This window comes from Arachis ipaensis, chromosome B08, assembly GCF_000816755.2.
Source record: "Arachis ipaensis cultivar K30076 chromosome B08, Araip1.1, whole genome shotgun sequence".
Classification (NCBI taxonomy): Eukaryota; Viridiplantae; Streptophyta; class Magnoliopsida; order Fabales; family Fabaceae; genus Arachis; species Arachis ipaensis.
This window is the reverse complement of record NC_029792.2, coordinates 129,318,426-129,330,916: the sequence shown is the minus strand read 5'-3', so window position 1 is coordinate 129,330,916 and position 12,491 is coordinate 129,318,426. Positions and strand designations below refer to the sequence as shown.

The following is a 12,491-nucleotide window of genomic DNA, read 5'->3' as shown; positions in this document are numbered from 1 at the left end:
TTGAATATCAGTTATAGAAACACCCTTAAACAGCCATTAGCTTAGCACGAAAGGGATGCCAAGTAGGTAATTCTATCCATAAGAAAATCGTTTGTGGGAAAGGAATCAGACAAAAGAAACCTAGAATTCTTTTCAAACCAAATATACCGAAGCACTGCAAAAACCGAACATTACCATGAAATACATAAAGCTCCTATCCAGTTTCTAAAATGAAACCAGGTAAATAAAAAAGCACCTACTTTTGGACTCCTAATAAAGTCATCCTTTGAACAAAGAACCTAAACCAAGTAATGGTTTGTAAATAAAAATTGAAAACAGATTATCTTGACAAGGGCTGTTATAACCTTTTTACCTGCAATGTGTGTACATATTAGAAGTTTCTAATGTCTCAATGTGCATTTCATTTCACCATTAGAAAATGGTCAGTGTCAACAAATCATTTCTTACCTTCTCCTTTCGGCTGTCAGTGTGCGTGTGTGCACCTATTACGACCACGTTGTCAGGAAGCTTTTCAAGCTTACTTTTAAAGTAATATGGATCCCCGTTAACTACTATAGACTTCTCTGCGTCTTTCATGAACAAAATGAAAGGCGTACTTCTGCTCTCACTATTCACAACCTGAAACAAAGATTACAAGTTCTTATTTAAGACCAAAGCAATATATATGAGAAGAAATTCTTGTGTACAACCAAGAGTGGAGTAAATGGCAACCTCAAACAATGTATTAATAAGTAATTTGTCCAGTTCTTCAACAATAGTGTTTTCCAAACGAAGATCACTTGCTGGAAAAAAGAAAATACCACCTCAAAATCCACAACCAAGATAAAGATAAAAAGTAGAATGTAGTATATTTTGGAAATAATAATAATAATAGTAGCAGTAGTAATAGAAAAGGCAGCTTGTTACCGTTGCAGAAAAATCCTTGACCAGCCTCACAGGCACCTCCAAGATCAACTCCATCAGTTATGGGTTTATCAAATCTTACACCAATTTTTGACAAGGGATTATCATCAAAAAGTAAGACAACCTTCCCCCGACTTCCATTAGATGGCCCCCTATAGGTAGGTGCAATTGGCAAGAAAACTTATAAGTACAAGAAAAAACACTAGCACTTAGTTGGGTATGAGTGAAATGGAGGAAATATCCATGGAAGAAATGAAAATTTGAGGTGGAAGTTGCATTACTTTGTCTAGATCTGGATTCCATAGAAGAAATGTTAATTTTGAGTTAATAAAAAATTTCAAAATCTTAATTTCCTTGCCATTCATCTATACAACTACCCAAACAGATATAAAAGAAACCACTTATGCACGGGTGATGCCTAACAGCCTAAGGTACCATGGGTCACCTTAACACACATCCAGGCCTTCAAAAGAATGGCAAATTTACCTGATTTCTAATTATTACTACAGCACAATGGCAATCAATCATAAATTTTGTATTACTTTTAATTAAAATGAAACCATTACATGTTGGATTGCAATAACCATGGTGCATATGAACTTTCAATTTGGGTGAAAGAGGTACTATCTTATCCATTACACATCTATATCATATATAAGAAGTAGGACTGGCATAGGTGGTGCCAATTGATGAGAAAACTCAAGTTATTCTGATAAAGGGAAAAGGATACAACTGTAAGCTGTACAAAGAAACCAGTTTAAAACAGTGTAATTGTAGTTGTAGTGCAAACCTGTACCTTGAAGATGTCTGATAAAGGCTACCAGAAGATGAAAAGCTATATTTTACCCGATCCCCTGCAGGATTGTAATGGAAAACATCAAACTTTTTATGATAAATTTAAGGCTTAAGGCCCTTTTTAGATAGGAAAGATTAGGGGAAAAAGGAGAGCACGTACCCAGCTTAAATGTACCACTCTTAGAGGCTCCGGAGGTAGAAGGTGCGCTATCAATTTCCATCTTAGGTTGAGACTCAATGCCAAATGTAGGTGCATTTGAGGAGCTAGGCGTATCAGGTTCACTAGTTGATGGATCCATACTACGAGCCCCATCTGTAGCTGTAGGACTTTGTTTAGTGCAGATGCATGATTTCTCAGCATTGGATCCCTCTTTGAGCAACTCAGCTTCCTTGGAAGATAAACCCTATGAATGCACAAGCAGCAAAGATTTATTATCAGAATTTACACCAGAAACGCTACAATGGCAATCTGCAAGGGAGGTATGATTGGAATAATCCCAACATAGACTCGGCAAAGAGGACTTTTTTCTTACACCCAGAAGTAAATGGCTATCAAATATAAGCAATTTAGCTCCAAAATATTTTGCAAGTGCTTTTGCCAACATTTCCTGATATATTTCTGATCCTGCAAACAAAAGAAATTGGCAATTTAAGGAAATAGAGAGTTAAAAGTTAAATAAGGCGTCTATATAATATCAATCGCTTTGTGATAATAATAATATTGCTTAACTTTTTAGAGAAGGTAAAGAGATAAATAAGGAATTGATCACGCTGCTCCACTTCACCCAAAGACACAAAAAAAAAAGAAAAGGATGACAACGGATATTATCAATGGAACATCCACAAACCTGCAGGTCCTGAGAGCAGAACTCGGGGGTTTATGGTTGTAAAATCTGTTGTGTACTTTACATGTTCCTTATTTTTCAGGTGTATAAAGCAAGCTGCAACCAAGACATTTTTTGTATTCTCACTGCAAAAAGAGGTAAGCATGATCAGAAATGCAGTTAAAGAATCAATAATCCTTTATAAGAAAAAGATAAGATTATAAAGATGAGTTCAGGTGAAAGGCAGGGAAGACTCAAATCATAACGCCCGGGTGACAAGCAGTATTGATTTTGTTTTCGAAAATCACAAATCTATCAAATAGTAAAATCTTCAAAACAAAATGCCTAGTTTTATGCCAATGACAAGTCCTAGCAACGGACATCGTGTGTGGAAACGGCAACCAAGTGAAAGAATGAAGCCAGCAAAAAATGACATTGACCATCCTTGGTATCAAATTCAAAAGTAGAGTCTTCTACATTACAAGAGAACTAACCTCAAATAATATGGGAAGTTGTCAAAGGACACATCTAGGTTTTTCCCGTCCAGTATTGCAGCATGAAGATCTTCTTTAAAAACTGCACAGCGCACAGATGTACCCGAAGATGATGCAGCTTGTGTATCCCTCGCTCCGTTTCTTTCTTCCAACACCTGTTTACAGATACTTTTGCTCAATTTCAGTTTACAACTAGATCCAGCAAGGACCCGGAAGAAAGGCCTTAGGAAATCATTCACCCCAGAGATTTTTACATTGCCTGCCTCTGTGACTGCATCATCTGGATCGCAATCCATAGGAGAATTCTTGTCGCTTGCTCCAGTATCAGTGGCTTTGTCAGTCCCTTCATTTGGAGTTGAGTTGCCTTCCATGCCATCGAGCTCACTCTCTGAAACGTCAGTACCCTGGTGAGGCTTACTGGCAGACTGAGATGGAGACTTCCATCTTGTAAGATCCTGCCTAAAGCTAGACAAAGAAGCCAAAATAGAAGCCCCAGCTACGGCTGAAGGGTCACCTGTTCTCTTTTCAATCTGCAGTAACTTCCCACCACCACTCTGAACTTCTGCACCCTTAACTGCGGTTTCAGGATGCAGTTGCTGAAAAACCTAGGTCAAAATAAATCAAGGAAAATACACAGACACACTGGAAAAGGAAAATATGGGGATGGCATTCAACTAGAATTAACTGAAAAGGATACATAAGCATGATTTCCCAGCAAACCAAAAACCACCTCATCACCCGAGTTAAGCACACAGCTGGTACTCTTCTTGACGAGCGTTCCATTTACTAGCACAGATCCTTTGCTGCCAGTACTTTCAAGCACAGCTACAGCATTCCCCTCACGCTGGTCATTTCCAGAAACAACAGTAACCATACTGCACATACACTTCCTAAGATATTCACCTCAAGCAACTGGAAACCAAGAAAATGGGGGAAACAAAGCAACGCAACCATGCACACGACTACAGATAAGCATTTACTGTGCTTAGAAGTCTCTAAAATAGTAATCGGGCAAAACAATCCACTAGCAAGTTCTGAGGGGTGTGCATGGAGGAACAACCAAAAAAAAAACCAAAAAAAAACCCCGGACATGACATACCTCACACAACCACATCAAATATAAATTCCAAAACCCCATTGAAAATTTACATTGGCCCTAATATGTACCTGGGATTGCTTGATCTTGCACAAAGTTCCACTTGCAGTATGATCCTTCAGCGGGAAGTTGGAATTTCTACTGGAACCAATTGTGAAGTTCGATGTGGAAATAGGAACATTCGGATTCTGAAGCAATAATAACATCACATTCCAATTCCCAAATAAACAAGCTTTATCACTTCAAATAAAAAATGGTCCAAATGCAACTTGAATTAAATACTCAAAATCACAATTGAATTACCTGTGAAGACTGGGATAAGAGCCTGCACCAGGGAACACCCTCAGAGTTGGGATTTTGCTTCTGATAAAACCACGAAGAGAACGAACTCTTTGGTTTATCAGCCACCAAACTTGGCGTAGACCCTAAAAACCAATTAAAAAAAAAAATCAATTTTTTTCTCGACAAGTAACCATTCACTGTCTAATATGAACAAAAACAACGTTGATCCGAAAAACCATAAGTGTGAAGCACGCACCATCGGCGATCGGCGCTGCCACTGGTACGGCTGGCGGGACATCAGCTTTGCCATCGTTGCCGGCGATCTGAGCGTCATTAGCAGTGCCGCATTCTCCGGGATCGGCAGCGGCCTCTGGAGCACGCAATTCCTTGGAATCCTCCGCCGCCGTCACCGGTTTCTCCGACGCACCACCACTACCACCACTGTCACCCTGAAATTAAGGAAATTACCCAAATTAAAAACTTCAAAAACCCTAATCCCATAAAACGACGAACTTCAAGGGGACTTTTAACAAAAGCAAGGGATATACGGCATGCGTTTGGGGAATTGGAATTTAGAAGAAAAAGTGAGGGGAATAAGACGAACCTTTTGGCGTTTAGAAGAAGGAGAAGGAGGTTTGTCGTCGGAAGAAGAAGAAGGTCGTTTTGCGGAGAGAGATCCACTGTTGCGTCTCGTTGAAACCATGCTTCTTATTCCCTTTCTTTTCCTTTGTTTCTTGTCTATTTCCCTTTTCTATTGTTCTTCGTTTTTGTTTTTTGGCTTCTCCAACGATTCAAGCAGAAGAAGAAGATAGAAGGGTGTGAAAAAGAATTACATATTCAAAATATTTAAAATTTTAAATACAAATTTATTATATTATTATCCTTATCAAGTATCTCAAGAGAAAAAAAATTGTCAGACTAAAAATGTTCTTGTGATAAACTACAATTTAACAGGTTATTCTAATTTTCAAAATTTACTAAAGATGGTTATTTTGATTAGTGATATTGTTATTAGAAATTAAATATAGCAGCCAATGCTACTCAATTGGAATATAAAAAGTGGAGAGGTATAGCAGAGGAGAAAATTATCTCATTTTTAGAGAAAGACAAGTAAGAATTAATAAGTAGTGTTCTTGTAAAAATTCGATAAACTCTTTGTAGATTGTGTTTTCACTAGTAGCACGTTGAAGGCTACAATTTTTTTCATCCATAGACATCTAGAGAAATTAAGGGTTTTGGATAGTAAAAAAACTTGTTTTAATTCGTTTTTAAAGAAAAAGAAAAATAAAATAATTGAAAATATTGACTTTTATTATTTTTTTGGTATTTAAATGAAGTTTACATCTAAAAAAAATATTAATTTAAAATTTAATTCCGCTAAATAAACAACTGAAATTATGAATACCGTGAACAATGTTACATTTTTTGTCCATAGAGGGTGAAAAAAATTCATCCTAAATTACTCTATTAAAAATCGTATTTTCACTTTTGATCCTTTAACAATTGAAAAATGCTATTTGTCCAATAAAATTCAATTTTTTTATCAACTTTTAATATTATTTAATTATTTTTTAATTAACTTCTAACTCTCTTATGGTCGTTCTCTCCCTCGCTAGCCAGCCTCACCGCCGCCATTCCCTCCCTTACCAGCCAGACTCACCGCCATCAAGTTTCTTTCTCGTCAAGCTGTCGATGCTGTGCCGACTTGCCTATAGCCTATCGAAAAAATTATTGTCGCACCCATGGTCCAAGGCATCTTGCCGCGTCCTTACTTACTCAAAGTTTTCCACCAAAATTCGTACGTAGTGTAAATCTCATTAGGATGCTCATTTTAATTTTTAAGACGCAAATCCTTATTCACTTAGTCACCAAAAAAAAAAATCCTTATTCTCTTATTACTACGAGAATGAAACACCTTTTATTTTTTGGACAGAGAAGAAAATACCTTGAATACGAAGAAACTCTTCCAGAAGATGTGATTAGAGAAATATTGGCGAGGCTTCCAGTGAGGCTTCTCCTGCAACTGAGGATTGTATGCCGTTCATGGAACTCCCTAATCTGCAGCCCTGAATTCGTCAAGCACCACCTTCAATGCTCAACCCTAACTCCGCCGCCGCCATTACTATGTTGGAAGGAAGCGGGACGGAGGGGCGACATCATGCATTGCTCTTCACAATCTCTTATTCTTTATCGCCAGCATCAGCCAACTACTTTCGAGTCACATCCGGCTGACGGAATAGTCATCGAGGGATCTTGCAACGGATTGCTCTGCTTGTCTCAAGGCTTTCCCTTTGAAACTCTTACTCTTTTCAATCCCGGTACCCGTTCGGTATCCCCATCCGTTCCGTTCGAGTGCTCCCACGAGTGTGGAGACAATGTTTTCTGTGGCTTTGGCTATGATACTCTACATGACCAGTACAAGTTTGTTATGGGTTGTTCTGACTCGTCTCTTATAACTGATTCCAAGGTGAGATCTGGGGCTATAGTTTTCACTTTTGGTGCAAATCCTTTTTGGAAAACTGTTGATCATCCGGTGTTTCCGTATGATTTTGTTTGCACAAGGAATGGAATATTTGTGAGCGGCACTCTGAATTGGATTGCGTATCATCCTACTATAGATTGTTATGAATTGGAGTGGTTCGTTCTTACCTTCGACTTGGAAACGGAGTTGTTTGGTCGATTGTGTCTGCCCATGATTAGTATGCACTCTAACTTCACCTACATGCCTCGCTTGCAAGTCCACAATAACCGTCTTTCTGTTTGTTATCGCACTCGGCATGAGCCAATTATTTGCACTCTCTGGATAATGAAAGAGCATGGAGTTGAAGAGTCTTGGATTAAATTGTTCGAAATCCCATCTGAAACGATCTCGCCATGTTTTAAGGTAGCACCCCTGTATATCTCAGAAGATCATAATATTTTGGCACTAGAAGAATTTGATTCCAAATTTCTTGTGTATAATTTACGTGAAAACCAACTAGTTTCTCAGGTGCCTCACTGGTACCGTTGGATAACTATATTCCTTTGCCATGAGAGCTTGGTCTCACCATCACATTATTCACCTTCAGGCTCCATCCCTGAATTCGCTACGCATCACCGTCAACTCATGCATTGCTCTTCATATCTCCAGAATCATCCAAGTCATCCGGGGATCTTGCAACGGATTATTGCGGTCTTAAAACTAATAATTAATGTGGAGTCCTTTTGGCGAAAGGGATAGTTAGTCTATAAGAATTTAGTTTTTTAGTTTTGTTTCTTGTATTACTTATGGTTGAATTGAAATGTATTCTAGTTCATCTCCCAAGCTTGCTGGAATAATTAAGTAAAGGTGAAAACTCAATTTTATTTAAAGTTAATAATTGAGACTCGTTAGATGAAAATTTAGTCAAATTAATTAAATTATTTAATAGTTCTTAATTATTAACTTCATGTAAAGTTGACTACACCTAAATTTTTACTTTAAATAAATATATTGCAATATTCATTCATTTTATGGTAATTAAATAAATAAGTTATTTATTTAGATTTTAGACTGATAAGCATGGGAGATCAAGGGTGTGTTTGACAACCACGTTGGAGAAGATAGAAGTGCGTTTAAGTTCATTGAACGTTGTTCTTTGATGTTTGGCAACTTTTATTTTCTGAACGCAAAAGTGGTGATTTTGCATCCAAAAAACCCGTTCACTTGAAGCAACAAATTATAAATTATAACTTCTGCGTTCACTCAACTTATGTTTAGGTTTGTTGTTGGTCATTGTTGGTTTTCTCCATAATTTTTTTTATCACTTTTAATATTTTTTTCATATTTTAATTTTTTTATTGTAATTTTATTATAATATAAATTATTAATTTTATTAAAAAAGACAAAATAAATAAAAAATTGATCATATATAACAATAGAGTCATAAATAATAAAATTTTATCATTCAAAATAATACTAAATAAAAGAATACTAAGAGTACTAAAAAAATTATAGAATATCTTTTTGTTTGACATTGTAAAATTTATTATTCTTATTCTTGTGCACTATTTATTATTCTAATTTTTTATAATATGTATTATTATTTCTGATCCAATTATTCTAATTTTTGTGCACTGTTTACTATTTTAATTTTTTATAATATATATTATTGTTCCTATTAAAAATGATAAATTAAATAAAAAATTAATTATAAATAATAATAAAAATATAACTTTTAAAAAATTAGAACCTAAAATAATAATAAAAATAAGATTATTAAAAATACTTAAAAAGAGTACTAAAATATATTATTTTATATATTATTTTTAATTTAATAAATAAATATTAATTTTTATTATAATAATAAAAAATTATAATATATTAAAATAGAGTACTATAAAAAAATATTATATAAAAAATACTAAAAAATATAAAAAAATTAAATATACTTAAAAAATAATATTATAATTTAATATTATAATTTTTTTCGTAATTAATTAATTATTTATTTAGAAGTGATTTTAACTAATATTATCCAAACAATATTTATTTTATCAAAATTAATTTTAATATAAAATTGCCAAACATAAATCATGTTAGCATTAACTCACTTCTATCTAAAATCAATTCTACAAAATCACTTTCATTCAAACTTCAGTTTCACAAACAAACGTAAATCCAAACATTCACCAAATACATTCCGATACAACTGTGTTTCCAAGTCGAAGGAAAGACCAAACCACTCACAATAATAATCATCTTCCATAATACTACTAGGATCATACGCAATCCAATTCAGGGTTTACAATGTATGGTAGCTTAAGATGATCATTTTATTCAGTATCATACCAAATCTTTCTGCATCACCAATTTCCATTGCCAAAGAGTTTATCCTTCCCCATTGAAATACACACTTTCCATCAGTTACTATTCATTGGCATTAGAAGACGTAACTAATTATAATTAAGATTGGAAAAAATAATCATGACAACTCATATTCGGTACATTACTTTGCATTTGAAAATAATAGAGTTTTGGTTCCTTTTTGGTACGTTTAGCAACTCATATTCGGCAACAGGACACCTTGAAGAATAGGGTGAACTATTAAATTGGCCTCTCTCTTTTTTAGGATGACAACGTGATCTTTTAAGATAAAAATAATTCATTTTTATTTTTATTATTAATGATTAATTATAAATATAAAAATTTTAGATGGATTTAAAAAAAAAAGTTATTTAGAAAGAATATTATTTATTAGAATTTAATTTTGTTTTTTATTAGACAAATCTAGAAGAAACCTTATGCCTCATTACTCATTAGTCATTACTCCTCACTCGTCATCTCTCACCTCCTCAAAACTCACCTCCTCCATGTTATTATCCTGCGCATTCCGCTCCAAGGTAGCTGAATCTGAATATGCCCAAAAAAGCCCACTTCATTATGTCCAAAAACGCCCACTTCACTAATAACAATTAAAGACTTGAGTTTAGTCATATATGAAGCACGGACATTTCGTTGAGTTGTCGTGTCCGCTTGTCGAACATATTTCGGACACGACACTCACCGACACTCGTCCGACACGCGTGTTTGTTAAATTCAACCGTATCTTAATAAAAAATAAAAAATTATTCTCTGAACACACCTGGTCACGCATAAATACCATCACGTGTCAGTAGGGCTGGAAGTGAGTCGAGCTGAGTCAAGCTAGACCAAGCTCAAGCTCGGCTCATGAAAATTGAGTTTGGCTCACGGCTCGACTCATTAACAATCGAGCTTATTTCTTAAGCTCAAGCTCGGCTCACAAAAAACTCACGAGCTGGCTCAAATAAGAGAAACATAAATATATAATCTATAATTCTATATCAATAAATTATAACTTATATATTTTAAAAAATATTTGAAAAGATCAATTTTATTATTTATTAAAACAAAAAATATTTTAAATACTTGATATAATTAAAATAAGACATTAAAAATAATTAAAAATTTTAATGTATATTTTAATATCAATAAAATATCAAAATATCATTACAATTTATCTAAAAGATACTTTATATTTTATATGTATACGTGTCCCCGTGTCATGCAAGATTTTAAAATTTACGTGTCGGCGTGTCCCGTGTCAGTGTCAATGTCTGTGCATCATAGAATTACATGTTGATCCAGTCAGATTAATGTGTTAGATGAGTTTTAAGCAGTGAATTTGAAATTTGGATACTTTCCGTTGTAAGAATGATTTTGGTTATTATTATTTTTCTATTCTGGTGTATGTGTATATAAATATAGTAAATATAGTTTGTGTGATATTGAGGAAGAAAACCATGGTACTTGGCAGAACTTCACAGAGTTGGAGTATTTGCTTCTTGGATTGGTCTCAGCTGTTCCTTCATTCTTGATACCAATGCTGCTAGTTGGTAAGGTATACTCAAATTATCTTATAGTGTTAATTGCAATCCTTATTTTGGATATTGCATTCAACTTCATTTTGTGGGCTAAACAAGTGCATGTTTCACTTGTTTAGTGTGTTAGTGCCACACTTTGTGATTTGATTTGATACTGATGCATCCAAGATGTAATTTATCTTCCGGCTGATACAGTTTATGATTGTGGAGTGATTTTGTTTTCCATAATATAAAATTTTGCAGGCTGATAGAAACTTGCATTGGAAGGATCGCTATTGGGTTAAGGCAAGTGTTTTTTGAAATCTTTACCGATGTTGTGCTGCACTTGTTGAGACTCTTGTGCCATTAGTTTAATAATAACGTTTTTTTTACTGTGAACTTTTCATTAGTCTTGTATTTGTTACTTAACGGAAACAAGTTTGAATCCATAATACTAAGACAGATTTAAGGAGGTGTGACCCCAACAACTGTTTAAATTTGTTACGTTTAGGGCATTTTTTTTATTGAAACAAAATGACTTCCTCCAGATGAGAAGTTTCAAGTGTGTAGAGCTTCTTAGTACCCTTGATTTCTTACCTTCCAAGTCTAGATGTAGAAAAGAAATGGGAGATGACTTGGATAGAAGTTCTCATTTCTTGATATAGGGCCTTGCACTTGGCTGTTTCCTTTTATTTGAATATTCAGATCTATTTGTTCCATGATACAGATTTTACTTATTTTAATTGTATGTGTACCCTGAAAATGAAAAAGAAAAAAAAAAAGAGAAAGAAAAAGAATAGTTCTTATGAAATGTACTATAGATTTATTGGACCGTACTCTTCAGTTATGTTGGGAATTATTTCTGGACACATTATTTTTTCACCGTTATTCTGCGTGCATCTTATACTTTCCCATCATGGATTCTTGCTCTTTCTTATTTTATCGCATACCTGGAGACACTGGCTATTTCCAATGTATGCTATGAACAAACCAATTTACTAATTGTTTATTATTAGGATCATTGTTTAGTCATGCATTGGTTTTTATATTAATCATTCATTGCTTTCCCATCTCAATCTCTAATAATCCTAATAATTTAATCTGATACACACTCTCTCTTTTCTCTGTTTACGAAAGATTCATCGTCATCTTCTTGTTCTTTGAGTTTGTGGCAGTCACCGAACGAAAGAAAACGACGGGGAGAACACTTCTTTCTCTTGTACACATCGTTCTGGCTCACACTCTCTCTCGGCATTGTTGTTCTCCTCAAACTCTACGAGGTAATCCTACTCTTTCCATTTTCAAACTTCTTATCACTCTTTTTGTTTAAGAATTGATGTATACATGTTGATCCAGTCAGATTAATGTGTTAGATTAGTTTTAAGCAGTGGATTTAAAATTTGGATACTTTCCGCTGTAAGAATGATTTTGGTTATTATTAGTTTTCTATTCTGGTGTGTGTATGTAAATATAGTTTGTGTGATATTGAAGAAGAAAATCATGGTACTTGGCAGAACTTCACAGAGTTGGAGTATTTACTTCTTGGATTGGTCTCAATGCTAGTTGGTAAGGTATGCTCAAATTATCTTACGGTGTTAATTGCAATCCTTATTTTCGATATTGCATTCAACTACATTTTGTGGGCTAAACAAGTGCAAGTACTACTTAGTACTTACTTGTTTCACTTGTTCAATGTGTTAGTGCCACACTTTGTGATTTGATTTGATGCTGATGCCGTCAAAATGTAATTTATCT

General features: G+C 34.5%; 2 protein-coding genes and 1 long non-coding RNA gene across 8 annotated transcripts in view; 2 read left to right on the top strand and 1 right to left on the bottom strand.

Annotated features, from left to right (window-relative positions):
* LOC107612056 overlaps positions 1-5,217 on the bottom strand; it is a 9,637-nt gene extending 4,420 nt beyond the window's left edge. The window contains exons 1-15 of one of the 6 annotated variants that reach the window (XM_016313892.2): positions 4,999-5,217; positions 4,651-4,843; positions 4,416-4,537; positions 4,184-4,300; positions 3,714-3,860; positions 3,531-3,621; positions 3,256-3,404; positions 3,017-3,171; positions 2,547-2,668; positions 2,232-2,323; positions 1,859-2,102; positions 1,694-1,757; positions 907-1,055; positions 712-782; positions 448-618 (exon numbers count right to left, since the gene is read on the bottom strand). In XM_016313892.2, the coding sequence (XP_016169378.1) occupies positions 448-618; positions 712-782; positions 907-1,055; positions 1,694-1,757; positions 1,859-2,102; positions 2,232-2,323; positions 2,547-2,668; positions 3,017-3,171; positions 3,256-3,404; positions 3,531-3,621; positions 3,714-3,860; positions 4,184-4,300; positions 4,416-4,537; positions 4,651-4,843; positions 4,999-5,097 (1,986 nt within the window). In that variant the 5' untranslated portion in view covers positions 5,098-5,217. Of the gene's footprint in view, positions 1-447; positions 619-711; positions 783-906; positions 1,056-1,693; positions 1,758-1,858; positions 2,103-2,231; positions 2,324-2,546; positions 2,669-3,016; positions 3,172-3,255; positions 3,622-3,713; positions 3,892-4,183; positions 4,301-4,415; positions 4,538-4,650; positions 4,844-4,998 lie in introns of those variants that run through there. The other 5 variants (XM_016313893.2, XM_016313889.2, XM_016313890.2 and 2 more) reach the window with 5 other exon arrangements.
* LOC107611794 (F-box/kelch-repeat protein At3g23880-like) lies at positions 6,242-7,750 on the top strand. Its single transcript, XM_021110217.1, has 2 exons — positions 6,242-7,278; positions 7,463-7,750. The coding sequence occupies exons 1-2, from the start codon at positions 6,301-6,303 to the stop codon at positions 7,571-7,573; spliced, it is 1,089 nt and encodes a 362-aa protein (XP_020965876.1). The 5' UTR covers positions 6,242-6,300; the 3' UTR covers positions 7,574-7,750.
* On the top strand, positions 10,637-11,037 carry LOC110266159. Its single transcript, XR_002353162.1, has 2 exons — positions 10,637-10,774; positions 11,001-11,037. It is a non-coding gene; the product is annotated as an uncharacterized LOC110266159 (long non-coding RNA).